Source organism: Equus asinus, chromosome 20 (genome assembly GCF_041296235.1).
Source record: "Equus asinus isolate D_3611 breed Donkey chromosome 20, EquAss-T2T_v2, whole genome shotgun sequence".
In the NCBI taxonomy this organism is placed as follows: domain Eukaryota; kingdom Metazoa; phylum Chordata; class Mammalia; order Perissodactyla; family Equidae; genus Equus; species Equus asinus.
The window spans coordinates 59,166,012-59,193,368 of NC_091809.1; the positions used below are offsets into that span (position 1 = coordinate 59,166,012).

The 27,357-nt window shown below is 34.3% G+C and overlaps 1 protein-coding gene across 3 annotated transcripts in view; it reads right to left on the reverse strand.

Annotated features, from left to right (window-relative positions):
• The window catches only part of DYNC2H1 (dynein cytoplasmic 2 heavy chain 1), a 289,645-nt gene that overhangs the window by 48,354 nt on the left and 213,934 nt on the right, over positions 1 to 27,357 (reverse strand). For all 3 annotated transcript variants that reach the window (XM_070490370.1, XM_070490369.1, XM_070490368.1), the window contains 2 exons: positions 12,114 to 12,323; positions 3,327 to 3,416 (listed from right to left, as the gene is read on the reverse strand). In XM_070490370.1, the coding sequence (XP_070346471.1) occupies positions 3,327 to 3,416; positions 12,114 to 12,323 (300 nt within the window). The remainder of the gene's footprint in view (positions 1 to 3,326; positions 3,417 to 12,113; positions 12,324 to 27,357) is intronic.

A 27,357-nucleotide genomic window follows, 5' to 3' on the forward strand; every position in this document is an offset into this window, starting at 1 on the left:
AAAAATGGCAAGATTTGATAGTATATGAGTATTCCAGCCACTGGCTTGAGTTAGGACAAAAAAACTGTGCAGAGTTCAAAAAGTCATTATAAATTTTAAAACAAAACACAAGGAACCTACCAGAAGCTAAGTTCTAAAAATTGACACAACGTATATCTATTTGGTTTACCATTCTACATTCAGCAATCTCAGCACAGTTTTTGGCACCAAGATAGAATTTTTTTTAAAGATTGGCACCTGAGCTAACAACTGCTGCCAATCTTCTTTTTTTCCTGCTTTTTCTCCCCAAATCCCCCCAGTACATACTTGTATATTTCAGTTTTTGCTCCTTCTAGTTGTGGCATGTGGGATGCCACCTCAGCATGGCCTGACAAGCAGTGCCATGTCTGCACCAAGGATCCGAACCAGCAAAACCCTGGGCTGCCAAAGCGGAGCACGCAAACTTAACCACTCAGCCACGGGGCCAGCCCCTAGAATTTTTAATTGTAAAGTGAATGAATGTAAGAAATGAATTCTGTGAGGCAGGAACTATATCAATTTATTGAGCATGTTATCTCCAGTACTTCACTCAGAACCTAGCATACAGCAGCTGCTTACTATATTCTTGACTGAATGAATAAATGAAAGCCATCCTTGACTCCAGTCAGTCTCACTTTATTGGTACAAAACCCCTGTAATGAATAGGCACTGTATATGACACTCTCAGTAGCTTGTTCGGTTTCCCTATATGTTATGGCCTAAAATGAAAGGCTCTGGGATCTTTAACTAGGGCTGGAACTGGGCTCAAGCTTCTGTGTACCAGTTTGGATTCAGTCTGATCGTTACACTTTCATAAGAAACCAAAAGCTGCCATTTTCACAGATCTTTGCAACTAGTACTTCTAATTCTCCCTGCCCACCCATGTTCTCATCCCTTTATTCTCCACCTAGGTAGCCATATGGTTTCTCCAGCTTCACAAGTTGCTCTGGATATGTCTCTATGAAACAGAGAAGGTACATATGAAAACAAAGGACCTGGCAGACCCTTGAATAGATGGAAAGTGAATCCCAAACATCAAAGGTTACCTTAGGGAGGTGGACATCTTTGTAAAAATTAAGGCAGAAAAACAAAACAATAAAAAAACCCTCCATATTCCTAAGTGGTGATAGAAATGAAGAATATTACACATTCACTGGTTGGAAGGACAAAAGATAAGCTATGGTCAAGCCTAAATTCTATCTTGAGGGTATTTTATCATTAGAATTAAGGCTAAATGACTATAAAGCTTTTAAGAAAATTACAGAACGGAAAAGTTTTCAGTTTTGATGACCAGTACTCCATATACTCAGTAAGAATAATCATGCCAGACAAATTACAATTCATGTAAAGTTGTTTTAAAAATTAGTTTCAGTATCAATCTATTTATTGTTATATGCACATAGCATAATTCGTTAAGTGTACTTACACATACAGTGTAAAACAGGCTACCATTTGCAGCATATAAAAAAAGTTTCTGCCCTTTACAAAAATAATCTAAAGCAAACAATACGGACAAATACAGGAAGTGATAAATTATCACAGCTATGCAATTATACCGTACCAAGAACTTCAGAGCATTTCTATATTTTTTTAAGATCACTGATGGACTAATTTGTCCTTCCTCTCTGCCCTCTCCATCCTTTTCCCCTTCCACCTTCCTTCCTTTCATTCTTTTTGGCATTTATTGATAAATTATGTCCAGGCATATACACAGCAGATAGAAACCTGAGTAAATCAGAGTGCTTGCCTGGTTCTTCTCTACCTGCTAATTTTACTCTCATTTTCAGATCCAGCAATTATTTCTCCAATAATCCTACAGCCCAGAGACTGCTTATACTAGAAGTCAAACAAACATTCAGATGAGTCCTGACTCCTCCAAAGGAGTCCCATTTGTACGCTGACAGGATAGAGTAAGAAAAGAAGAAAAGATGAAAAGACGGAAGAACAAGTGAAGACCTTCCTGGAGGAAGTGTCTAAAGAAATGAGAGCAGATGGAATTGAATATAAAGGTCTTGGGATGTGCCTTAAACAGCAGAAGGTCAACTTCTGTTGTATTAGAACAAAGATGATGAGAGTGGGTTCAGACAAATTTGCAGGTGGGAGAGAAGAGTAGGAATTTTCAAGTGGTCATATTTCATAGCTTGAATTTTCTCTGTAAAGCAAGGTATTCTGCTAAGGGAAACGGGAGGCAGTGACAGAATGGTGTCTTCAGGAAAGAAGTGAATGTTTGAGACAATCATTGTGGAATATAGGAGCAGTGCTCAGGGTCCATCCAATACTGGACACTTTATATCTGAAGTGTCAATAGCAGAGCTCAGGAGCTTGTGTATAGACAGAGACTAATCCAAGTTCAATGGTTTTCAGGAAGGATGAAGCACGAGGGAAAGAAAGTTAGGATAAGTGAAGATGCCAGAAAGAGAATGGTTAAAGCTACAAGCCATGGATTCCAGGCTAACTTGGGCAGGATGAGGAAAGACAGTGAACAGACTGGGAGAACACCAAGCAGGATGAGTCTGGAATGTCTAATAAGCAAGAAATTGAGAGTGAAATGTGGTGTGGTCCAAGAGTGATATGAACATTTTAGGGGTTCAAAGGTGGAGCAGTAGCAAGTGATAACAAAGTTAAAGATGTAGACAGATGCATGCGCTTAGACTAAAAGAAAAGCATAGATGAAAACTGCTGCATCTAGAAGGGCAGTGATTAAGTTACTCACATGATATTAGAAGCTGATGTGGTAAATGCTGTTTGTGAAGCAGGCACAACGAGCAGAGGGAGGAGGCAGTAAAGACAGTGCAAAAACCACATGGGAGAAGGGGTATATTGCAAGCACCAACTAATCTATACTATTTGATGTTTCTTAAAAAAAATCGCTCTCTCTCCCTCTGTATCACTCCTCATTCTATTCAATTTTCCTGTAGTTACCTGACTGGGTAACTGTGAAAAAACTTGAACAATTTGAAAGAAAAATAGCAGCTCCCGATAGGAAGGATACACCCTAAAGCAAAACAGTCACAGTTATAAATCAATTTCAGTTAGCATTTATATGATCCATCTATATCAAAATTATAGATTTTTCTGTAAATTCTCAAAAATTACAAAAAGCCACACTAAGCAGAAAGAGCATTCTTTTTTTTAGAGTGCTATATAAAATCACAGATGACAGAATGAGAAATGAATCTATGGTGACTTATGTACAAAATCATAATATTCTCACTAGTTGCTAGCAAAAAAGGTTATCTGCACATGCGCGTCTATAACACAATAGTCATACAGTCATACAATACAATTATTAAATAATTTAGTCTTACCTGTATTGCAAGGGCACGAGCTACAAGACCTCTAAGGTATTGTAAGGGATCTTCTGGACCTTCCCACTTGCTCTGCCATGTGAGGGGACACTGCAATTTAAAAATGTTCCAAATTAAGTGTACATACACACTATTCTATATAAAAGACCTTTTAACATTAGCGTGATGGAGAAAATATTTTGGCATAATTTGCATTATGTGTGTCATGAGTTCACTCCATTAAGTTAAATGTTTTTCTTTGATCTAACTCATTAAAATTAAATGATAGAGACAATACGAATTAATCTGTTTCTCTAAGAGATTTTTTTAAAGCAAAAATTCTTGAAAGAATAAACAAATGAACATAAACTGCTATACAGAAAGTTGCAAACCACGTTTTCTTCAAACAATATTTAGTGCATAATGAAATCAAATTAAGTTTGACAAATTCATTTTTAAGTGGTAAAGATAAAAAACAACCAGTCTTGGTCCCTACAGAAATTCTTTAAGCTATAAATAGAGCAGTACAGTGGAAATTTTATCCATAAAACCACACTGACATATATGATGAAAAGAGAAGAAAGATTCTAAATTAAAATTAAATAAATAAAACCATTCTAAAAAAGTTATCTTTTTAATATCTGACCTAATATTAACTGCATTCTCCATTAATGCATACTTCTTTCCTTCACAATATTCTTTAAGTTCATGTTCATTATAATATTATACCTTTTCTGTAAGGGTTTTCCAAATAATATGTAAATATCATTCAAGCTTCTTAATAGCTTATTTTTCTGAAGCGTAGTAATAAGGAGGGAATATTGGAATCACCCAAAACACTGAGTGATTCTATAGTTGAGAAACTACTCTAGGCTAGAGTATAAACAATGTACGGAAAATAGAAATTATAAGATAATGGAATTTACAATGGAAAAGGACCTTAGGAAACATCTAGATCAATTAATTGCTTTAGATGAGTAAAGTAAGCCTTCTTAGGAATATGGTGGATAAGTGCCAGAACTGTGCTTTGAATTGAAACAGGTGTGGTGATTTTAAAATGTGACCCCCAAATCCTTTGACACTTCTCTCAAGTCACAGACACTGAATGCTGTGCTCCTCTCCTTAAATAAGGGTCTGTGAATAGAGCAGAACTGATGCTGAGCCAGTTTCCAGGTCCAGGCCTTAAGAAATGGGTTGCTTGTATTTCCTGTGTTTTGAGACTCTTGATCTTGGAACGCAGCCACCGCATTGTGAAACCCAATTTTTGGAGAGGCCCATGTGGAGATGAAGTAAGGCTCTTAGCTCCAAGAGCACTGACTTGTCAGCCATGTGAGTGAGCTGTGTGGAAGAGACAAGCTTTCTCTACCAAAGCCTACCCAAATTTCAGATTTGTAAGTTTAAAATAAATGATTTTTTAAAAAATGATGATGTTTTGGGGCTGGCCTGGTGGCATAGTGGTTAAGTTCCCACGTTCCACTTCAGTGCCTGGGGTTCACAAGTTCAGATCCTGGGTGCAGACCTAGCACCACTCGTCAAGCCACTGTGGCAGTGTCCCACATAAAAAAATAGTGGAAGATTGGCACAGATGTTAGCTCAGTGACAATATCCCTCAAGCAAAAAGAGGAAGATGGGCAACATAGGGCCAATCTTCCTCAAAAACAAAACAAAACAAAACAAAAAGATGATGTTTTAACCCAGGAAGGAGGCTGTTTAACTCTCAAACTATACTGGTTTGAATGATAAATTAGAAGGTCATTCAAGTTATTAAAAAAAAGTTCAAATTCGCACAACAATTGGAAGCAAAGTGGTCAATTTAGGGATTGAATCCTGACCTCGTTAGCACCAAAATTTAACTAAATTAACCCAGAATTACCAAAAAACTAAAGCAAGGAAATAAACAAAGTAGATAATAGGTAAAACATAGAGCTGTTGTGACGAGTAGTATCATATATTGAAATAATAAAGGTATCTTGAGGAAAGAATCTGATGATTGAAAATGGCTATTGGTGAGGAATGAGAAATTCTATTCAAAATGTGTACCCTTCTTAAAATAGATGTTTCTTTAGTATTTGTCTTTATGTACTTCTGTGAAATTTATTTCAAGATAATGTTCAATAACAAATTTCTATGCTTTTATATTCCCTGAGGTTTTAAGAATCTACAAACTGTTTCTGTGTTGTTTTTTGTGATACATTCATTTAGGCAATATCATGTTGACATACTTAAATGTATGTATTTGTATACGTACTATGTAGGCATGTTGAGGTTAAAATAATTTGTATCAATATTTTAACAGAGATTTTAATTAACCTCACATCAAGAGCAGAGTTAAATGGGCTCTGAGGGTTTGTATTAATATTGATCAGTAAATATCACAAAACTAAAAATACTGAGTTTTGATTTCCATAATTTGCCATACGTTTTAAACATGTTAAATGAATAATAACAATAAAAACAAGTTCATGAATTTTTGTTTAAAATTTTTTATTTAAACTAGAAATGACTACTAATGCAAAATGGCATAATAATGCTTCAAAAGTAATTTTTCACATGATCACAGAATAAGTGGTTAATTAATATAAATTAGAATATCATGAAATAATTACTGAGCCAGTCTTAACAGTAATTTCTGAGCATTAATACAATTAATCAACTAGTTCCTTCAGGTGAAACAAAAGAACTTGTGTTCAGCCCATTAGTTTGTTATACCTTTGATATCATATTAACCGGCTTTTAGTAGAAACACAAACTAGATAACAATCATTAGGTTAGCCATAGATTTTGTGTGCTTACGTGCATATGTGTTTAAAAATCTTGTACATATTCATCCAAGCTACATTAAGTTTTGGTAAATAATTCCTAAATTAAAAATAATACATTCACTTTAGGCTCTAAATAGTATTAAACTTATGTAGGGTGAACTCAAAATATAACCAAAAATTATTGATAATATGTTTACCCCCAAAGTTCCTTTGTTCCCCTTTATAATGTATGAGACCTATATCAAAAGCCTATTTACCAGCCAATTCCTATCTGCTATTAACATGTATTAGTCTGCATTGGTCAATTGTACTTCGAAAAGCTGGAAAAGGGGCCCGCCCAGTGGAGCAGTGGTTAAGTGTGCACGGTCCGCTTCTCGGCGGCCCGGGGTTCGCCGGTTCGGATCCCGGGTGCAGACATGGCACCACTTGGCACACCATGCTGTGGTAGGCGTCCCACATATAAAGTAGAGGAAAATGGGCACAGATGTTAGCTCAGGTCCAAGCTTCCTCACCAAAAAAGAAGAGGACTGGCAGTAGTTAGCTCAGGGCTAATCTTCCCTCCCCTCCCACCCCCCAAAAAAAGCTGGAAAAAATATTAGTTTGAATTTTCTAGAATTATATACCAAATAAATAAAAAATTACTTTTTACCTTCTTTCTTTTGCTATGTATAATTATTTTGAGATTTTTCCAGTGATGCAACAGAATCAGCTTATAAAGTCTCATGTGAGCTGATTCTTAAAATTTTATGATTTATGCAAGCCAGTTGTTAGCCAATATTTAAAATGATAAGAATTTACAACTAAATAAATTTTATTTAAAACAAACCAAACAAATATTCAAAACTCATCACTTCCTAATTATTTTATGACTTATTATCTATGTGTTTGAGATTATTTTTATCTATTGTATCTGTATGGTAGGAATACTAGTCATAGTGTGCTAATGGGCATCTCTTCCCAACTCCGTTCAGTGACCTTGAATTGATAATTTGAAATCAGCAATTATAGGAGTATTTACACCATGGAAATCAGCAAATGCTACAGATCACGGTTTCTTTTTATAGAGAGCCAGTTGCTAGCATTTGCTAACATTTGCTAGCACAACACTGGATTCATCCATGTTGTTACATAAATCAGTATTCATTCTTTTTATTGCTGATTAGCTTTCCATTTTATGGAGACATCGGAATTTATCATTTAATCTGTTGGAATCTGGGTTGTTTCCAGTTTTAGATTATTAAAAATAAAGCTTCTATGAACATTCATAAATATTTGCATGGGCATATGCTTTCACTTCTCTTAGGTAAACACCATGAGTGGTATAGTGGGCTAATATGCTAAGTAGATATTTAACATTTTAAGAAAAAGCCAAACTATCAGCAGTATATGAGAGTTCCTGCTGTTTCTCATCCATGTCGACACTCAATATGATTTGTCATCTTAATTTAAGCCATTCTAGTGGGTGTGCAGTACTATTTCATTATGATTTTTAAAAACTTCTTTTTTTATTGAGATATAATTCACATGCCATAAAATTCACCCATTCGAAGTACACAATTTAGGAGTTTTAGTAGTTTCACAAGGTTGTACAACCATAACCACTATCTAATTCCAGAACATTTTCATCCCCCTCTAAAAATACTCTGTACCCATGTAGTCAGTTTTCTATTTCTCCATGAACAAAGGATAACTTTTTATTTATTTTAATCTTCTTTAATTTCTTTCAAGGCTGTTATGCCGCTTTCAGTGTACAAGTCTTGCTCTTTTTTTGTTACATGTATTCTCATGTATTTATTCTTTTCAATGCTATTATAAATGGAATTGCTGACAATTTCATTTTCGATATTATAAATGCTATAAGATAGCATTTATTGCTATTGTATAGAAATACAACCGATTTCTATATATTGATATTCTCTTTGTTCTTACATAGATCAGTAGGAATTGATTTATAAGCCTATACAATCAAATCCGGATCCTAAGTCAAGCTAGAGATGAGGCGGTGGGAGAGTTACATTGCAGTATTTGGTAGGCCTTTGGAGAGGAGCATGTGGAGTTCAGTCAACACAAAGCTGATAACTATCTATTATAACAATGACTACCACTTAGCTGCATTATCAAATTAACAAAATATTCAATGAGAGAGGAAATGGAAAGAACGCTGATCTAGGAAACATGACATCAAGATTGAAGTATGGGTTCTGACACTTTACCAGGATAGCAACTCCTTTTAGTTTTAGTTTTCTAATCTAAGTAAACGGGGGATGATGAGAACAGTAAATTGGATAAGGGCTACAAAAGTGCTCTATAAGTGGTAAAGTGTTATGTAAAACATAAGCTATTACTTTATTCTAATGGAAAAACACAAATTATTCAACATTAATAATTATCATTTGGTAAAAGAGTTTGGGTATGACTTTCCTAAGTGATTATTTGCATGAAGCTACATAAACAAATTTTAAAAAGAGAATCTTTAAGAAAAAATGGAGTCCTCAACCATTTTATAAGAATTAGCATCTTTTCTTTCCCCCCAAAGACTTGAAGATCAATGATGGAGGTGATCACAGATGTGGACAAAGAGGAGCAAGAGATGGCAGAAAGGTGATGAGGCAGGTGCTAATGTCCTTTTTGACGGGAGTTCTGACTACAGAACAGCGTTTCTCAAACCTTACCATGCATCAGAACCATCTCCAGGGCTTGATAAAACACTAATTGCAGGGTAATACACTTAGAATTTCTGATTCAGTAGTCTGGAGTGGGGCCCAAGAATTCATACTTCTACCAAGCTGTCAGTCGATGCTGATGCTACTGGTCTGGAGGCCACTTTGAGAAACACTGCTATAAAGAAGGCCATGGTAGAGAAAGGAATGAAAGGAAAAACCCGTATAGCAGAGGAGAGCTTAACTCTTACATGTCCTGAAGTTATAAAATAAAATTCTGTAAGTATATATATATATATATGCATATTTTGAGAGTGTGCATCTCTTTCCTTCAATTTTCAAAGACGTCAGTGATCCAAAAAAGGCTAAAAACCAGTTGTTCGGAAACTTTTAAAAAGACTTAGGATCCACTAGCAATTTTGCTATATTGTTGAGGGATTCCCCAATTTAAAAAACTAGAAAGCCATTAGTATTACTACCCAAAACATTAGGATAAATTGAAATGTATAGCCAATACATACGTTGGCTTTACAAGAGTACTATTAAAATAATTTTTTAAAAAAGCAATACAATCTATTAATTTCTACAAAACTATAATTCTCTTAGTTCCCTTAATTCTCTTAGCAAGAAAGACGAAGCACTTTAGAGTTGTATCTTTTTAATTTTTGTTGTATCTTTTAAATTATGATTTAATGCTTATGTCCTAATATGTAATACAAGAATAACAGTATTTTAACAAATTACAAGTACTGTGACTTTTTACAAAGAAAATTTCAGATCACCAGAAACTGTCAAGGAAATAAAAGAGTCATAATTCTCTCTAGGAAAATTCCTACTGCAATCATGTCAGACACAGTAAAGAAAATGTCAAGCACTAAATTACATTAAATCATATCACATAATACAGAACCTGTCACATTCAAATGTAATAAAAAATCAAGTTTTCACCCTGAAATAAATGGGATAGTACTAAATTCACAATTTTTGGTAAAATTCATTAGAAAGTAAATGCCAGAAACTATTTTACTGATTTTCCCTTAGTGAAAGTCAGCCTAGTCTCACCTGAATTTCATCGAACACCCTGAAATATTTCCAAACACTGTCTGTGAAACAATTTAAATGTGCTTTGCAAAACATTTTTCATCCTCTGAAAGAATTTTAACAAATTCATTTTCATGCAATTATAAAAATATCTCAAAAATAGTGATATTTCAAAGGCTGTATTTCTTAATTCAAAGTGTAATGCAGAATACTTAATTTAATAAATTAATAATGCGATTGTCTACATCCTACATAAACACATTTTAATTAAGAAATAAGTCATCAGGTCATTGATGCCCAGAAGTCAGATTGCCCAGAGGCTTATTAGGAGTGAAAAAAACATGGATTATCCCTTTGGTTGTTTCTCTGAAACTCTTACTGCCACACTCCTCAGCCCTACAAAACCCCCTGCCTTCTTCTCTTGTTAAGGCGGATTTGAGAAGACTCATCCTCCCACCTTCTCCTTTTGGCCAATTCAAATAAACCTTTCTCCATCTCCAAGCGCCATGTCTCAGTGTTTGGCTTACTGTGCGCATCAGGCATAGGAACCTGAGATTAAGAGGTTCAGTATCATGTTCACTGTGTGACTGTGGTTAAGTTACTTAACACTCCTCTGTCTCAGGTTACTCTCAGTAAAATGGGGATAATAGTAGCACCATCTTGTGCTAATGTGGTGATTAAACGAGTTAATTAATGTAAAGTTCTTCAGAGCTCTTAGATCCTTTTCCATTGGTTCCTTCATTGTGTCAAAGAGCTTTCAAGATTGATATACCTACTTCAAATTAAAGACAAATTAATTACAATTTGTAGTATAATACAGTAATACAGTATTTTGACAAGCACAGTTGATTAACAGGATAGTAATTTGTACATAAAGGAAAAACTATTTAAATTCAGTAAACAGTGCAAAGCTGATTTTTTTCAAGGGAAAGGGAAAGGAAGATAGGTTGTGGGAGAAGGTCTTTTTGTATATGTGGAAAAGAATTGGATATTGTGATGGACTGAAACTTTGTGTCCCCCCAAATTCACATGTTGAGACCCTAACCCCTGATGTGATGATATTTGGAGATGAGGCTTTAGGGAGATAATTACCTCATAATAGCCCTCATAATAGGATTAGTGCTCTCAAAAGAAAACAGGAGAGAGCTTGCTTCCTTTCTCCTCTCTGCCATGTGAGGACACAGCAAGAAGACAACCATCAGCAAACCAGGAAGTGGGCCTCACCAGACACCAGATCTCCTGGTGACTTGATCTTGAAGTTTCCAGCCTCCAGAATTGTGCGAAATAAATATTTGCTATTTAAGCCACCCAGTCTATAATTTGTTAGAGCAGCCTGAACTGAATAAGACAGAAATCTTTTTTATGTTAATCAGTAAGATCTACGAAGTTCTAGGAAGGCTGTTTTTTATATTCAAACAGAGAAGACTTTAAGGCTGACTATGAGATGTTTCTCCATATTGAGGAGAAACAGCAGGAAAAAACAAAGACTTTTCTTCTAAATTCCTATAGATTCTAGTGAAATTTTTTCCAGATCCCAAGTTCTGCAAGGTTTATATTCTCCAAATAGCTAAAGTTAATCTATGGAAGATATTCCATATTTTTTGTTTCTATCCAACAGATCGAGAATATATGGATTTTGCTATCTTTTAAAATGATCCAATTATTCAGCACGAGATGTATTGATTACCCTTTCTTCTAAAAGTACCCTGATTTTCTACAGGGTAACTATCCTTCCCCTACTTGCAGTATATGTGTTACTGATGGAGCTGAATCCATCCCCAGCTCCTGGGATAGGAATTTGACTGAAGTCTTAGCCAACGAGAGTTTTGCATGCTCTGCCCACAGAACTAGTATGGAACTAGGCTTAAAACACAAGCCAATCAGTTTGGATCAAAGCTAATGCCAAGATTGCTTGAGTTACCAGGAAACAGATGCTTTTTCTGTTGGACTTGTAAATCAGAGGATATAAGACTCAGGCTGCTAGGATATCACCATGTATAGAGGATCTGCCCAAAAGTGAACTCAACATGGAGGATGTGTGTATGTGTATGCATATGTATGTGTTTATACACACACACTCACACACACAATATGACTAGATAGATAGATAAATAACAGAAGCTGAGATCCTAATGACAACTTTAAGCTCCTGCATCAAGCTGACTTAATGCTAGCTACCATTGGATCCTTCAGGTACATCAGCCAATTAATCCCTATAAGGCTAAAGCTAGTTTAACTTGGGTTTTCTATTATGATTAACTGTAAGACTTCTGACAAATGTATACATGTTTAAAGAGTCACTTTTAGTAATGAAATAGAAACACAAATATTTAGTACTGGCTTACCTTTTGGTTTAACAAAGCACTTGCCAATTTCTGTACTTCTGAACTCAATAATGTAGTTCCTCTGATGACTTTGCTGAGAGCAGCAAGAGATTGGTGAACACTTTGTACTAAGCGAATGGCATTAAATTGCTCAAGAACGATGAACGATACTATAGGAGATCCTTGTCGATCATTAGGAGGAGACACTTTCTGATGAATCAGGTTTGAATTCTAAAAGAATAATACGTCACATTTACTGAAAAGTAACAAAAACCACAGATATAGTAAAATACTTCAAGAGTTATTAAAACCTTTTGTTGTTCTATCCTGTTTTAAAATACTCTTGATTTATGAATGGCCAAATGTATTAAATTTGTAATTACAGAAGAAGGGAATTCTGGAGTTCACCAACATTTAAAGTGGTGTGGGGTGGGAAATGAGAATAGCAGGTGGGAATTAAGAAAGGGTAACCACACTGAGAAGCAGTAGCCAATATAGTAGGAAAAATGGAAAGAATGGCACCATATAAGCCAATGCAAAGAGAGCAGAACAGCTACACTACAACTCTATCAATATAAAGATAGCAAAAGAAATTATGGCTTTGAAATAAAATGTGAACAGACATTTAATCCAATTTGAAAATTACTTGTATATATATATATATATATATATATATATATATATATATATATATATATAAAAGAAAACCACACTGAAAATCTTGTACTAAAGACTAGTGAATATTATATCTAAGTATTTATTTCTACATCTATACTTTTAACAGAGGCTCTGATATACGAAATTTTATCAAATTTCATATAAATTACATATATCAAATTATTAACAAAAACTCAAGGAATTTTGGTTATTTCTAAACAGCTTATGTGGTTAAGAAGACAAAAATTCACCTTCAATAGTACTCTAAAAGTGTCAAAGAATTGTCAAGAGATAAATTTGGGAAGTCCTTTCTCTTACCTACTATCCATTATCCTAATTTTCTTTATATACGCTGCTTACAATCCTCGTTAAGGATCCCTTCTCTTTGTTCTAATGGTTGTCACATTCTTATATTCTACAAGAGCATTGATTCTTTTTCATCCATTTAGCATGATAAATAATTAAATAATATGATGATCTAGCATGACTATTACCATTAAACAAACCACCGTTAAATAAATTTTATTGGCATAAGATCATTCCTGAAGACAGATTTAGGCTATGAGCTCAAATTTAGGCATTTTTATTTCTATTATTGCTATATTTAAAATATTAAAGCTGCTGAAATCATTTTTGAGACATATACATATAAATGTACATACTTAAATAAATAATTGGTCATAAACTCAAAACCAAATCTAGAAAAGAAAAAAACTATAACATCAAAAATTAATTAAAATTATTACCCTGAGATTGAAATAGAATTAACCATTTGAGCCAGAGCATGGAATAAATAATACTAAACACATCTCCAACCTAAATCAACTAAGTAATAAAACTGACATAAAATTTGCATTGTAGACTTTCCATAATTCCGTCTGTTAAAATAACAGTCCTGGAAGTGAATAATATATGATATTTAAATATTTATCAATCTGATACTAAGCAAGATTAGAAAATGATTTAGTTTATTTAAAGTAGATTTTGTGGATTTTAACCATTTTATTAAGTTGATGTGACAAATTTGCAGTTTGCACTGTTACTTTATACAAGAACACTCAATCTTAGATCATTCAAGCAATATTCCATCTATCTACAATCCAAGAAAATAGAAAGCTTATTGTACTGAACTTTTAAAAAGGTTTATTTAGAAGAGTAGTGATCAAGAATACTTAAAATTCAAAGAGAGTTCAAGCAAGCACTATGGTCTAGAGATGTGCAGCAAGTATAAAACATACATTGGATTTCAAAGTCTCGATATGAAAAACGGATGTAAAATATCACAGTAATAATTTTTTATATTGATCACATGTTGAAATGCTAGTATTTTGGATATATCAGGTTAAATAAAATATATTATTAAAATTTATTTCACCTATTTCTTTGTACTTATTTAAATGTGCCTACTAGAAAATTTAAAATTACATATATGGCTCGCATTTCAGTTTCACATTATATTTCTATCACACAGTGTTGGTCTGGAGACTATCAAGTAAAATGCTATAAGTTCAGCTATAAGAACAAAAGAACAGAGGGAAAAATAGCATACAGTAAGGTCTCAAAAAGTATTTGACTAATGAAAGATGAAAAAACATTGTGAAGAAAAAATGAAGAATAGTAAGGCAAGCTGCAGAATATAAGCTGTGATAAATTAATGAGGGGAAAAAATATAGCAGAAGATAGCAAAGTGTACTGTAATATATATTATAACATATTTCCTACAAGCCTTCACAAAATGTTAATAAAATGTTACACAACTAGAGGGACCCACAACTAAAAAATATACAACTATGTACTGGGGGTATTTGGGGGAGAAAAAGCAGGAAAAAAAAAAAGAAGACTGGCATTAGTTGTTAGCTCAGGTGTTAATCTTTAAAAAAAAAAAAAGAGTAAGATAACTCTAACTCTAAAAATAAATATGCTTTATACATTCTAAAAGAATGAAGTGTAGGAAAGATTTATAGCAGTAGTAACATGTTAGAGTGTTACATAATCTTAAGACTAAAAGATCTCAAATTATTATTTATAATTCAAATATAGCTAAAATCACCAAGAGTAAATTACAACATCTATATAGGATGATTTTTGGTAAATCTATCAAAGGATGATAGTCATATATTTAGTCAATTGATTATTATAAGAAAAGCTTCTTTTATGAGTGAATACAATTGACTGAACCGTGTACTTTCAAAGAATGGCTTTGACATTTTAAAGTTCATCTTTTTATTAAAAAGCTAAGAGAATTCAGAGAAAATCATTATTTGATTTTGGAGCTGCTAGGGGAAAAAGGTTACGTATATTTTAAAACTTAACCATATGTCAAACTAAGAAGCTTCTGCATAGCAAAGGAAATCATCAACAAAACAAAAAGACAACCTATCATTTGGGAGAAGATATTTGCAAATCATATATCCAATAAAGGATTAATATCCAAAATATATAAAGAACTCATGCAACTCAACAATAACAAAACAAACAACCCGATTAAAAAATGGGAAGAGGATCTAAACAGACATTTTTCCAAAGAAGATATACAGATGGCCAACAGGAACATGAAAAGATGTTCAACATCACTAATTATTAGGGAAATGCAAACTGAAATCACAATGAGATATCACCTCACACCTATCAGAATGACTATTATTAAAAAGACAAGAAATAAGCATTGGAGATAATGCAGAGAAAAGAGAATCTTGATACACTGCTAGTGGAAACATAAATTGGTGCAGCCGATACAGAAAACAGCATGGAGATCTCTCAAAAAATTACAAATAAAAATACCATATGATCCAGCTATTCCACTTCTGGATACTTATCCAAAGAACACAAAAACACTAATTCAAAAATATATATGCCCCTCTATGTTCACTGAAGCATTATTCACAATAGCCAAGACTTGGAAACAACCTAAATGCCCAAAGACGGAAGAAAGGATACAGAAGATGTGGTATTATATAGATACAATGGAATATTACCCCATCATAAAAAAAAGATAGAATCCTGCCATTTGTGACAACGTGGATGGAACTTGAGGGCATTATATTAAGCAAAATAAGTCAAATGGAGAAAGTGCAATACTGTATGATTTCACTTATATGTGAAAGATAAAAACAACAACAAACACACACACAGACTCAGAGAATAGATTGGTGGTTACCAGAGGGGAAGAGAGGTGAGAAGAGGGCAAAAGCAATAAAGGGAGACATTTGTATGGTGATGGATGGCAACTAGATTTTGGGGGTGAACACAATGTAGTCTATACAGAAGTCCAAATATAATGATGTACACCTGAAATGTATATACTGTTATAAACCACTGTTACCTCCATAAAAACAACAACAACAACAACAAACCCAATTATTAGGCAAGGAATATCTTTTGGGTAAGAAAAATTAGTCTAATTTGGTGCAATTTAGGTGTGAATCCAAGATTTTTGTGTTTTAACTGAAATAATTTCCTAAGTGGGATATATTAAAATGTATTTACATAAAATGGATGACACATGGAAGTATTATTTTTCTTATGTTAATAATTAGAGCTTTCAGGAAATGGTTCTCTCTTAGGAAGAGAGAGACCTTCTGTCACCAAGGGAAATTTAAGCAATGACTAGACCAGAGGTTAGCAAGTTTTTCTGTGTTAGTCCAGACAGTAAATATGTCAGGGTTTGTGGGCCATAACATCTCTGTCATAACTACTCAACTGCTGTTGTAGTGCAAAAGAAGCCACAGGCAGTATATAAACAAATAGGTGTGGCTGGGTTTCAATAAAATTGTCTTTACAGTAACTGGTGGCAGGTCAGATTTGGCCCATAAGCTGTAGTTTGCCAACCTCTCAGCTTATTATTTATTCAAAATGCTATGGAGATTCATATACTGGTCTAGATAACATTAGAGTCCTTTCCAGATCTGCGATTCAATGAAATAACAAGACACAAGTTACAGTCTCTATGTGTATATTTACCCATGGCTTATAAAACAGTAATCAGCAACTGGACAGAGGTATTTTTTTTCCTTGTCATATGATCATGTCTTTGTCCAAGATACATTTTCTATGATACAGAGGAAGACATTAAAAGACTCAACCCACAATCGTTTTAGAAAGCAAAAGAGAAAATCAGATATAGAAACAAACAAAAGTGGGATGGCTCTATAAGGGCTATAGAAAAAGTGGTAATATCTTCATTTTCATGTGGTAGAAATTTTACTTTTGCCCTCCAGTAACCCTTCATTCTTCTTTAGAAAATCATGTCCTAATATCTCTCTGGGGCAGAAACAACCTTTCCCAAGTCTTAGTCCTTACGTTTCTGGTGGAGTTGACTCAACTCAATTCCACAAATTAGCATGTGACTTAATAAAGCTTAACTAATTAGAGCCTTCTCCTGACCATGGCGATTGGCTCAGGGATGGCACACGACCAAACAGAGATAATGAAACATGGTAAGAATTGTGCTGGGTTTTCTGATAAAGAGATGTGTTCCTTTTCACTGGAACCTAAGAGAGCATAAGGTAGAGAACAGGTGTAGTCATTTTGTGACAATAAAGAGAGAGGCTGTATGAAAAATGGTGCCAACACAGAGGAGAGCAGGGCATATGCGTGTGTGTATGTGTGTATGTGTGCACACATGTATACATACACACAGATACATATCCTATCAGTTTCAGTGCATCGGATCTTTCAGAATATATTTATATAATATTATAATTGCACGTATATAATACATGCATTATATGTATATGTACATAATTATATATATATATACACATATATATTATATGTATAGCTTAGATTCCTAAACCTGGCGACAACTATTCCTTTTCATATCAGGTTATCAGGTGGATCAAAGAAAACCAAAGCAGTCATGTCTTAATGCTCATTTCATATAATTTAGTTAGAATTAAAGGTATACTACTTAATTGAGCAAGCAGAGCTCAACCAGGACAAATGCGTGCTAACTACCCAATAAATTGTTTAAATCAGAAATGTTGAAGAATTGAAATAGAAGGCAAAATTGCTGGTGGCTAGTAGGGTAAGTAAAGCCAAGGCTGAAAGATAGAGGAGGGGGGTATTTTGAGTTGATGCACTGAAGTTGATGTCATAAGCTGTTACATCTTTTTAAAAGAAAAATCGAGAAGCAGCTAGGGAATGCTAGTAGAAAGGAGCTTTTGTTTTAAATATAAATTTGCTAATTTTATATGCCTTGAGAATTTCATGGCTTTTATTTACAATACTATGATATTAATAAACACTAAACCCAGTAGTTACCCCTAGGGAGAGAGGTATAGGATTCTCAGACATCACTGTCAAGAGGACCTTTAGCTTTGTCTGTATCCCTTCATTCTCTGACAGAAAGCCATTATTCCTATATAACTTGAGTATGTAAAACAAAATGACAAATTTTTTTCAAAACTCAGTAATTAATACAAAAACAGCATATTAATAAAACCATATTTGTTTCTAGGAAAGTATCTTTAATAGGCTATCTGTTACACAACTTGGCCAGAGAAATGATACTGCTGCTGTGTGAAGCTATCAGGAAAAGAGGTAATTTAGTAGAATAATAGAATGATAACACAATCTCACATTCAGAAACCTAATAGAGACCGTGATATTTAAGGGGAAGAGTGACTAACATTCTAGAGTAGTGACTATGTGCCAGGCACATCATGCATTTCTATGTGAAGTTATTTTGTTACATTTTATCAGTTTCAGCAAGATAAAAAAAGTGATAGAGAAGAGTGGATTATGAAGAATGATAAAGAATGTCACAGAATTTGAGAATTTGTACCTGTTTGGAGGAAATAATAGAAGGACATTTTGTTCAAAATGGACCTAAAATGAATAGCTTATCTTTTCTTCCATGACCTCCTAAGGTATATTTTTCCATGACAATGGAATGCCTTTTGCTATGCTTATGTGACTCTTAGAAAGACAATAAGACAGCACAAAATGTTCTTGTGTGTGTGTGTGTGTGTATGTGTTGTTTTAAAGTTTGAGAAGAGCCCAACTATTGTAATAGAGTGAGAAAACTGGTTTATAACTTTAAGGCTAAAAGTAACAGCATTTCAACAATCAGTGTACAGATTCAATGAGAAAATTAAAAAAAATTCCAACACTGCACAATATCATTACTTAACAGAAAAAGAGTCTACAAACAAAGCATAATAACTTAAGAGACACACAGAACTTACTTTATAATTGCTCGAAATAAGAAGTAGAGAATTTCCACTTCTGTTTTTAGCAGAACTAGATACTGCTGAAAACAATTAAATACGTTGAATAAGTTAAAGCATCTTCTTAAATATACCCAAATGCAACCACAGGCTGAGAAGAAAGTAAGAAATAATTATTCAAACACTAAGTTTTGGGGTTTTACTCTTCATATTCATTAATTTCATCCTGTGTGTGAACACAAGGTATTCTAGATTAGAGATAGATTATTTATCAGTTACCTCACGATAAATAATGTGTGTTGCCCCTACCCCCTTGTCCTAGGCCTTACCTTTGGGGTGACCAGATGAGGCCTAGATCAATTATCCTAAGCAAGTAGCCAGATACTCCACAGGTGAGGAATACAAGGGATGGGAGAAGCGGTTATTCTCTACTTCTAAAGAGGAAGGAGAAAACTGTCCTCTTCCCCTCCAAAGAGGATGTTCTAGGATACTAATGGGTTTGAATTCTAACCAACACTGTGGTGTGTAAATAAAATCTCTCCAGGAGCCAAGTGATCTAGAGATGCTTTATCCCTTTTAACATGTAAATACCTAGGGAGACAACACTCTAGTCTCTCTAGCACCCTGGGGCTTAACAGGAACTTAGTCAAGGCTGTAACTTTTGGCCCTCTTAGAGAGATAATAGAAATTTCATTATTGTTTCTGATCTGAGCAATTAACTAGACAAATGGTTACAAAGCTAATTCTCATGATGTGAAGTCACATAAGACTGAGGCTTCTTACGGGAATCCTAAGAAATCCAGAAAGGTTTTTATTTCTCCACATTAAGGGTGAGAGAATGGCAAGCAAGCCATTCAAGTTCCCTGATGCTGGTGAACCTGAATTTTAGAAGTCATGGACACAGGCCTGGAGACCAGAGATAAAGTCCACTATCTGCTCAAGGTGGAGAGGTTAAAAGAATACCTGCAAAAAACTGAAACCCCAAATGACCACACTGCTAGTAGAACGGTGAAACAGAAATAAACTGCCTTCTGCCCATCACCTCTGCCCCAAGGGCTACAAAGAAAACTGCATATGTTAAAATTTGGTACTAATTGGAGGGGGGAGACTATGTGTGGGGATCTCTCCTCAAAAATAATTGTCACAATCAGAAATTTAGTGGTAGTTCTATGCACCACTACCTTGAGGTTGCAATAAACTTCAAGAAGATATTTAACTTATATGGTTTCCAGACTACTGGTATCTCAAAGTTATTTGAAAGAAGCATGATCCTGACCTGACCGAAACCTAACCCTAAACCTACACTGTAAATTGGATGGTAGAATGCATTTTAATTCTAGACCACAAATAATTCCTACAGGTAAAGTTACCAAAATAACTACTAGCCCATGGATTTAATAAACACAAAATACTATACAAGTAAATAAGGCACTACTATCAAGTTATCATGTACAATGTAGAGAAGAAACTGTCAACGAAAATAATCCATAACCAATCTATAAATGAAAATTTGGGTGAGTTTATTCTGAGCTTAAATCTTAGGATTATAACCCGGGAGAGTCTTTCCACAAAGGAACAGAGCACTCCAAAGAAGTGGGGGTATACAGGTTGGTTATACACCCTCAAAGAGTATGTTTCACATATGATTGAAATGTCCCTTTAGAATAGTCATGAGGCTGCTCTGTCAGCACAGCGATTGATGGAAACGGCAGATAGGTCTGCTGTCTCAGTGAACGGCCGCGGGGTGGCAGGTGTGTTGCCTCAGGCTGGGGGGGTCACAGATGAGCGCTGCAATCGGTTCCCAGCCTAAAGAAAGATGCTTAATCTTTTAAGGAGATGCCAACGTTGGGAGGGGGAGGGAAGTTGCACCTTTATCTCAAGGGCCTTTTGCTCTTGCCATAGGGAATCTCTAAAGCAGATATACAATGCATGCTCAACGGCCTCAGTCAGGCCCTTTTGGAAAGACAAAGTCAGGCGGAATTAGGTTTACACCAAACGGCTTCCTCATATATTCCAATATATCCTATTACTTGCCATTTTTATTTGTAAAAACAAATCCACAAAGACTTCAGGTATTGGAATAATCACACACAGAACACAAAACAATTATGTTAACGTTTCTAGAAATGATAGAAAGTTGTGAACAACAAGCAGATTTCGAAAAGAAACCAAGAGAACTTTTAAAAATGAAAAAAATATAATTAAACTGTGAAACTTTAATATTAGATCAGATTTAGTTGAAATACTAGCAAATGAATGAACTGGAAGACAGATCTGTAGAATTTATCCAGAATGCCATTACATAAAAAAATGAAATGGGAAATACGAGAAATAAGTTATGACACATGATGAATAGAGAGAAAAGGTCTAACATATATCTAATCAGAGTTCCAGATGAGAGAAATAGTAAAGCAGAGTCAGTATTTGAATAACCAATACCTTGCCAGTACTGATGAACAGCAGCAATCAAAATTCAAAAAGCCCATCAAGTGATAAGTAAGATTTAAAAATGAATTGAATGGATGGATTAAAGAGAGAGAGTAAACAAATCCACACTGAATCTCATCAGAGTAGAAGTGCAGAAAACCAAGGCAAAGAGATCTTAAAAGCAGCAAGAGAGAAAAGATAGATCAAAGGAACAAAAACTGACTTCTCAATAGCAACAAGAGAAACCAGAGGGAGTAGAATTATCTCTCACTACATCTTCAATATAACGAGAGACAACAGCCGTTAATATAGAAAAATTTTATACATTTTAAAAAAGAGAATAATTTAAAGGCATTGTCAGATAAATAAAAACACCAAAGAACTCTTTCTGTACTTCAGGCAGAAGTGAGGTGGACTCAGATGGAAATGCCTGAGCTGCAGGAAGGAATAAAGGACAGTGAAAGTGATAAATGTGGGGCAAAGCCAAACAGGCATCAAATGCAAACAATAAAAAAAGACTGAAATACACAACAATAATTGCAAATAAAGTTGGAGTTGGGTATAATGTCCCAAGCTTCTTGAATTCTTTGCCGGGTAGGTAAACATATTTAGTTTAACTTTGATAAGCTATGTATGTATAATAAAATATCTAGGATACCACTAAAAAGGTAGAAAACGTGTGTTAATTTGTAAACTAAGAGAGAAAAACATGAGAGAAAATAATCAATCCAAAGGAAGACAAGGAAAGAATGAAAAAAAAGTAGGAAAAATATAAAACATAAGATATAATACAAAGTAATCCAAATTAATGTAAACAGACTAAATGTTCCAGTGAAAGACCAAAGAAAATCCAGCTATAGGCTCTTTATAAGACATATCCATAAAAAGAATGATTCAAAAATTGAGAGTAAAAGTCTGAAATAAGATACATCTAGCAAAGAGTAACTAAAAAAAGCTGAGATTTATTAATATAAGAAAAATAGGAAAAACACTATGAGAGAATTACTTTACAATGATAAAGTTTAAATTATCAGGAAGAAGCAGCATTTCTATAATTATATAATTTGTATAATTCAAAAACTGATAGTAAAAAACCATTATATATAAAATATGAGCAAAACATTTTAAAAACTTGATCTAACAGATGTAATTTGGTCATAAATTTCAAAAGATTTGTGTCATAAGACCACATTCTCTGATCACAATATAGTTATAATAGAAATCTATAACTAAAAGGTAACCAAGAAAGCAACTTATGAATAAAAACTGGATTACAGAAAATGAAATTATAATGGGATTTAGAAAATATTTGAAACTGAGCAATAATGAAAACTGTATATACATATAAAATGTGTAGGATTCAGTTAAAATAGTAATATAGCCTTCAGTGTTTAGATTAAGGAAAAAAAGGTGAGGGGGAATTACTGAATCAAACCCCCAAATCAAGAAGCAGAACGTTGCAAAAAGAAGAGACTAAAGCAAAGGAAGTACAAATGAAGAGGCACACCATATCCTTGGAGAGGAGAGATCTCTCAGCTCCAAATCAACCCCTCTTTCTATTCTCTTTGTGTATAGCTTTGTGATGCTGAGGCTGAGACTCCGAAAACTAAAGTTCTCCTTTGCCAGCTGCTGTCCTGTTAGGTTCTGACAAATGGAATTTCTAGAGGAGAATGGAAAGTAGGAATAGGAGAAAAGGAACTTCATCTTTCCTGTTGCTTGATTCTTCTTAGCATCCTCCCAGCAGCAGCCCTTAACCCCTAGCAGCAGCAGCTGGTTCCAGCATCCAGCTTATTTTAGGACCTGAGAATCAGCCACAGCACCCCCTCAGACAGACAGTACTTCTGAGGAGGCAGCACTCCGTCCTGAGTCTGAGCCCCAGCTCTCTGGGGCCTTTCTCTAAGTTTCTAGGTTTTGATTACCTGAGACTCTTCTCTTTGTTCCCCTAAAACCTGGGAAGGTATTGCTTCCTGCAAATATCTCAGTTATTCAACTATTCCTTTTTTGCTTTTTCTCAGCCCTCTAACACTTGTATAACCAATTCCCTATATTATATTATCTGTTGAAATACCTGCTGTGTTTTGTGCTTAGCTGACTGGAATCCCACAAGTAAAAAGCAAGTCACTATAAATTATATATTTCTTCTTATCAAAAGAAATAAAACATCAGGTTTTTTTTTAGGGGGGTGGTGGTAGCTAAAGCTTTACTAAAAACTAAATTTCAAGAGAAATCTTCACTTGGAACTTGCTGAAAACATGGATTATATTTGCTGAGTTTCAGAAGTTTTCAAAAGCACAAAAACAGCTCTATATCCAAATGAGAAATCCTTTTATCCAATAATGGTATATATTCTAGATATGTTCCCTACCTTAAAGTTCCTAAAACCAGAAAATAGTAATCATATTTTATATGATTTCACCTTAATTAAAAGGAAAGAAGAGGGCCAGCCCTGGTGGCCTAGTGGTTAAGTTCTGTGCATTCTCCTTCAATGGCCAGGGTTCAGTTCCTGAGTGTGGACCTGCACCAGTTATTTCGTGGCCATGCTGTGCCAGCAGCCCACATACTAAAAAACAGAGGAAGACTGGCATGGATGTTAGCTCAGGGTATATCTTCCTCAGCAAAAATAAATAAATAAAAGAAAGAAAATTGGACAAGAGCCTGGGAGGAAGAAATCAATTTAAAAGATATTTTTAGTTGAAGAATATAAACAATACTAGTCCTATTAATTGTTTATTCTAGCACTCTGGATTTTGATTTTATTTAATTTCAGTGCATCTTTTGAAATTAAGCTATTCTGAATTTACAAGTTTAATCTGACAGATACACAAATCTACTTACCCGTCTGAACAAAGAAATAATAGTTACTGGGTCAACTGGTTCAATTAGTGCTTACCAAAAAAATCCATCGCTTATTTTTCTCTCAATAAATTCGATCAGTCTAAAAGAGACAGTTTTACATGTATCTCTTATGACAAAGTAATTTAAATGAGAATTAATGGGAGTTCTCAAGCTATATAAGGGAGATGTAAATTGGTCAGAATGTCAGTAATTCTCACCAGTTATCATCATCAACCAGGTATTAAAAATTGCTGGGTGAATTTTAAAGCATGACTGACTTTTCAAATGCATACATGCAGAATAGTAAATGAGACTAAATTCTTTATGTGTTTTGCTTTTCAGTATTTTGCTATTCAAATTATTGTTTTTTAAACTACTATTTCAGTAGAAATCCCAAGAAAAATGTCACAAAAATGAGATGTTACCAAATTATGCATCTGAACTATTTAAAAGATGATATAACATATGAATTAACAGTTAACACAAAGTAACATTAAAAGTTATAATTATATATTTGTATACATTATATATTTTCCTGAAAAAGATATAATTACTAATATGGTCTCTAAAATTTAGACAATCTTAACCTTCAAGCATGAAAGTCTACATTAATAAAAGATCTTGAATATGACATCCTCAGCACCACTAGGGTTTGTTATACTTACCTTTCAAAAATCTATAAATCTTTAAAGAAATAAAAATGATAAAAAATGTTTAATCTTTAAACATGAAGAGTCTATGTTTTGCAAACTGTGTTCACATCTATTTTTTACATACAATAGCCCAGCGAAGATTGATTCTAGTTTTGAAATATCTTTGATTCTTCCCTTACTCTACATTCACATTGGCATAATACTCGATGAAGTTCCCATCATCTTGCTCTCAGAACACTGTAATTTCCTCTTACTTGGTTTCCATGCCTCTTGTATCTCAGTCTAAGCCACTGTTTACGTCACCATCAATTTTGCCTTTACAAAACACAGATCTTTTCATATCACCTTCCCATCCCCTTATTAGCTTTGCTGCATCCCCACTGCCTACAGGATAAAGCGACACTAAACCCTTTCCAACTCAGTCCTACTAAAGGCTTTGCTGTTATGTCCAGCCATTCTATTCTAAGCATTCTTCACTCCAGTCAGGTAAGAATAACAAACATGCCAGACTTTTCACTCTCCCTAGAATACCATTCTCTCTTTTTTTTAATCTAGAGAATTTCTTACTCATCATGTAACCTTTTTTTATCTAGAGAATTCCTTACTCAGGTAACCTCTCCTGACTTCCTCTCAGCAGAATTAATCATTCCCTCCCCCAGCCTCCCAAAGAACATAGTAATACCTATATTTGTGCACTGCTATCATCTCTTAATGAATCATAGCACCTAGCATAGTGCCTAGCATACAGCAGGCATTTCAGTAGATATTTGATGAATGAATGAGTGAATGAACAAATGAATGCGGAGAATGGGTTAGCACTCCTTTTTTACACAGGAAAAAGTTCAGAAGTGATTCGGTTAAGGTCGTCTAGCTAGATTAGGACCTAGATGACTATTATTTACATTTCATCAAAATTTACTTATTTTTGTTGCTTAAGTGTAATTATTCTCTTAAGTGTAGCTAGTAATTAACCATAACCTGATAAAAATAATTATGAAAAACTCTAAAATAGGAATGTGGCTTTAAGTTGTTTCATTTGAAACATTTACATGTATAAATTTTAAAAACTCTCCCCAACTAAGAGAATTCTTACGTGCCATATCTTCATTTGTCTAATTTAAAATACAAGTTTTATGAGAATTTATTATATAAGTTATAAATTATGACTATAGGAACATGGAGAGGGAAATGAGCAACAGTTGAGAAGAGCTTCTGAAAAATGCTGGGACTTTATCTGGCCATTATTGGTTTAGTGTAACTAGGAGATCAGGAGAAGGACACAGCATTTGGAAGGTCCTGGCAGACAGAATCTACCATGGTTTATTCATAAAACATTGAGCTCTGCCTTACTGCAAAAGAGGCTTACAAGTAAGGTTGGATATGGAGCCACACTGTGAAAAAAAGATTTTCTTTAGAAAAACTAATGTGATGACATGAAATATCATTTGGAGAAAGTATAACTTTTTAAAGATATAAAAAAGTTATCTATAAAAAGATAACTTTTTAAAGAATCTACATTTATCTTACAAATAAGAGTTAAAATGAAGTGTAAAAAGTTACGCTTGTTTCTGGAAAAACGGCAAACGGTCTCCCACTTCTAAATCCTGTCTTCAATAAAACAAGAAGATAGAGAACCGAGAAGATGGCACAACAAGAATGGGAAACATCTGGGAGACAGAAGGGATTTGGGTGTTTGTAAGTGGGAGGAGGTGGTAACTTAGCAGCTGAAGAAGGCTGGGTGCCATGGCTGGGGCCAGGCTAGGCAGCGTTTTTAGGTGTAAACTTTTCTTCTCACATTGTGCTGAATGAATCATTGCCTGCCATGTCACCACTTCGGGGCTAAAAATAGCAATATCATGCACCAGCCAGAGAGAGCAGGGTACTTGACATTACATAGCATACAGTCCAGCTGGTGGGGGGAATAGATTGAAACAGGTGTAAGTGGGAAGGCTGGCTTTTGGAATTGCAAGCTCTCAGAGAATCAAACAGGAGAGATGCAAAAAAACAAAACAAAACAAAAATCCACACCTATGTATATTATGGTGAAATTTAAGAAGATCAGAGATAGAATGTTGTAGAAGAAAAAAACCAAATCACTTATAAAGAAACAAGAATTAGATTAACAGCAAACTTATTCAATAAAGAGACAAAAGAGTAATATTTTCTAAGCATTGAAGGAAAAGATTCAGCTATACTATCAGTTTATCAGTTAAATGTGAAGATGAAATAAAGATATTCTCAGATGTAAAAATCCCCTGAAATGTTACTGCATAAAGAACAACATTTTAAAATATTGTTTTGGAATTTGCTTAAAATTAGAGGTTACTCCCTCTGAGCCAGATACCACTGATTCTTTTCATTTCAATGAGATACAAATTTCAGAACAGAGAGAAAACAGTTCATAGATTCACATGCTGTTTATTTCTCTATTAAAAGCAATGCTTAAACTATATTTATTTGGTTTTAGCCTTCCACTTGAAAGTAAAAATCTGACATATCTAAGCAGTCCTAGACATCACAGTA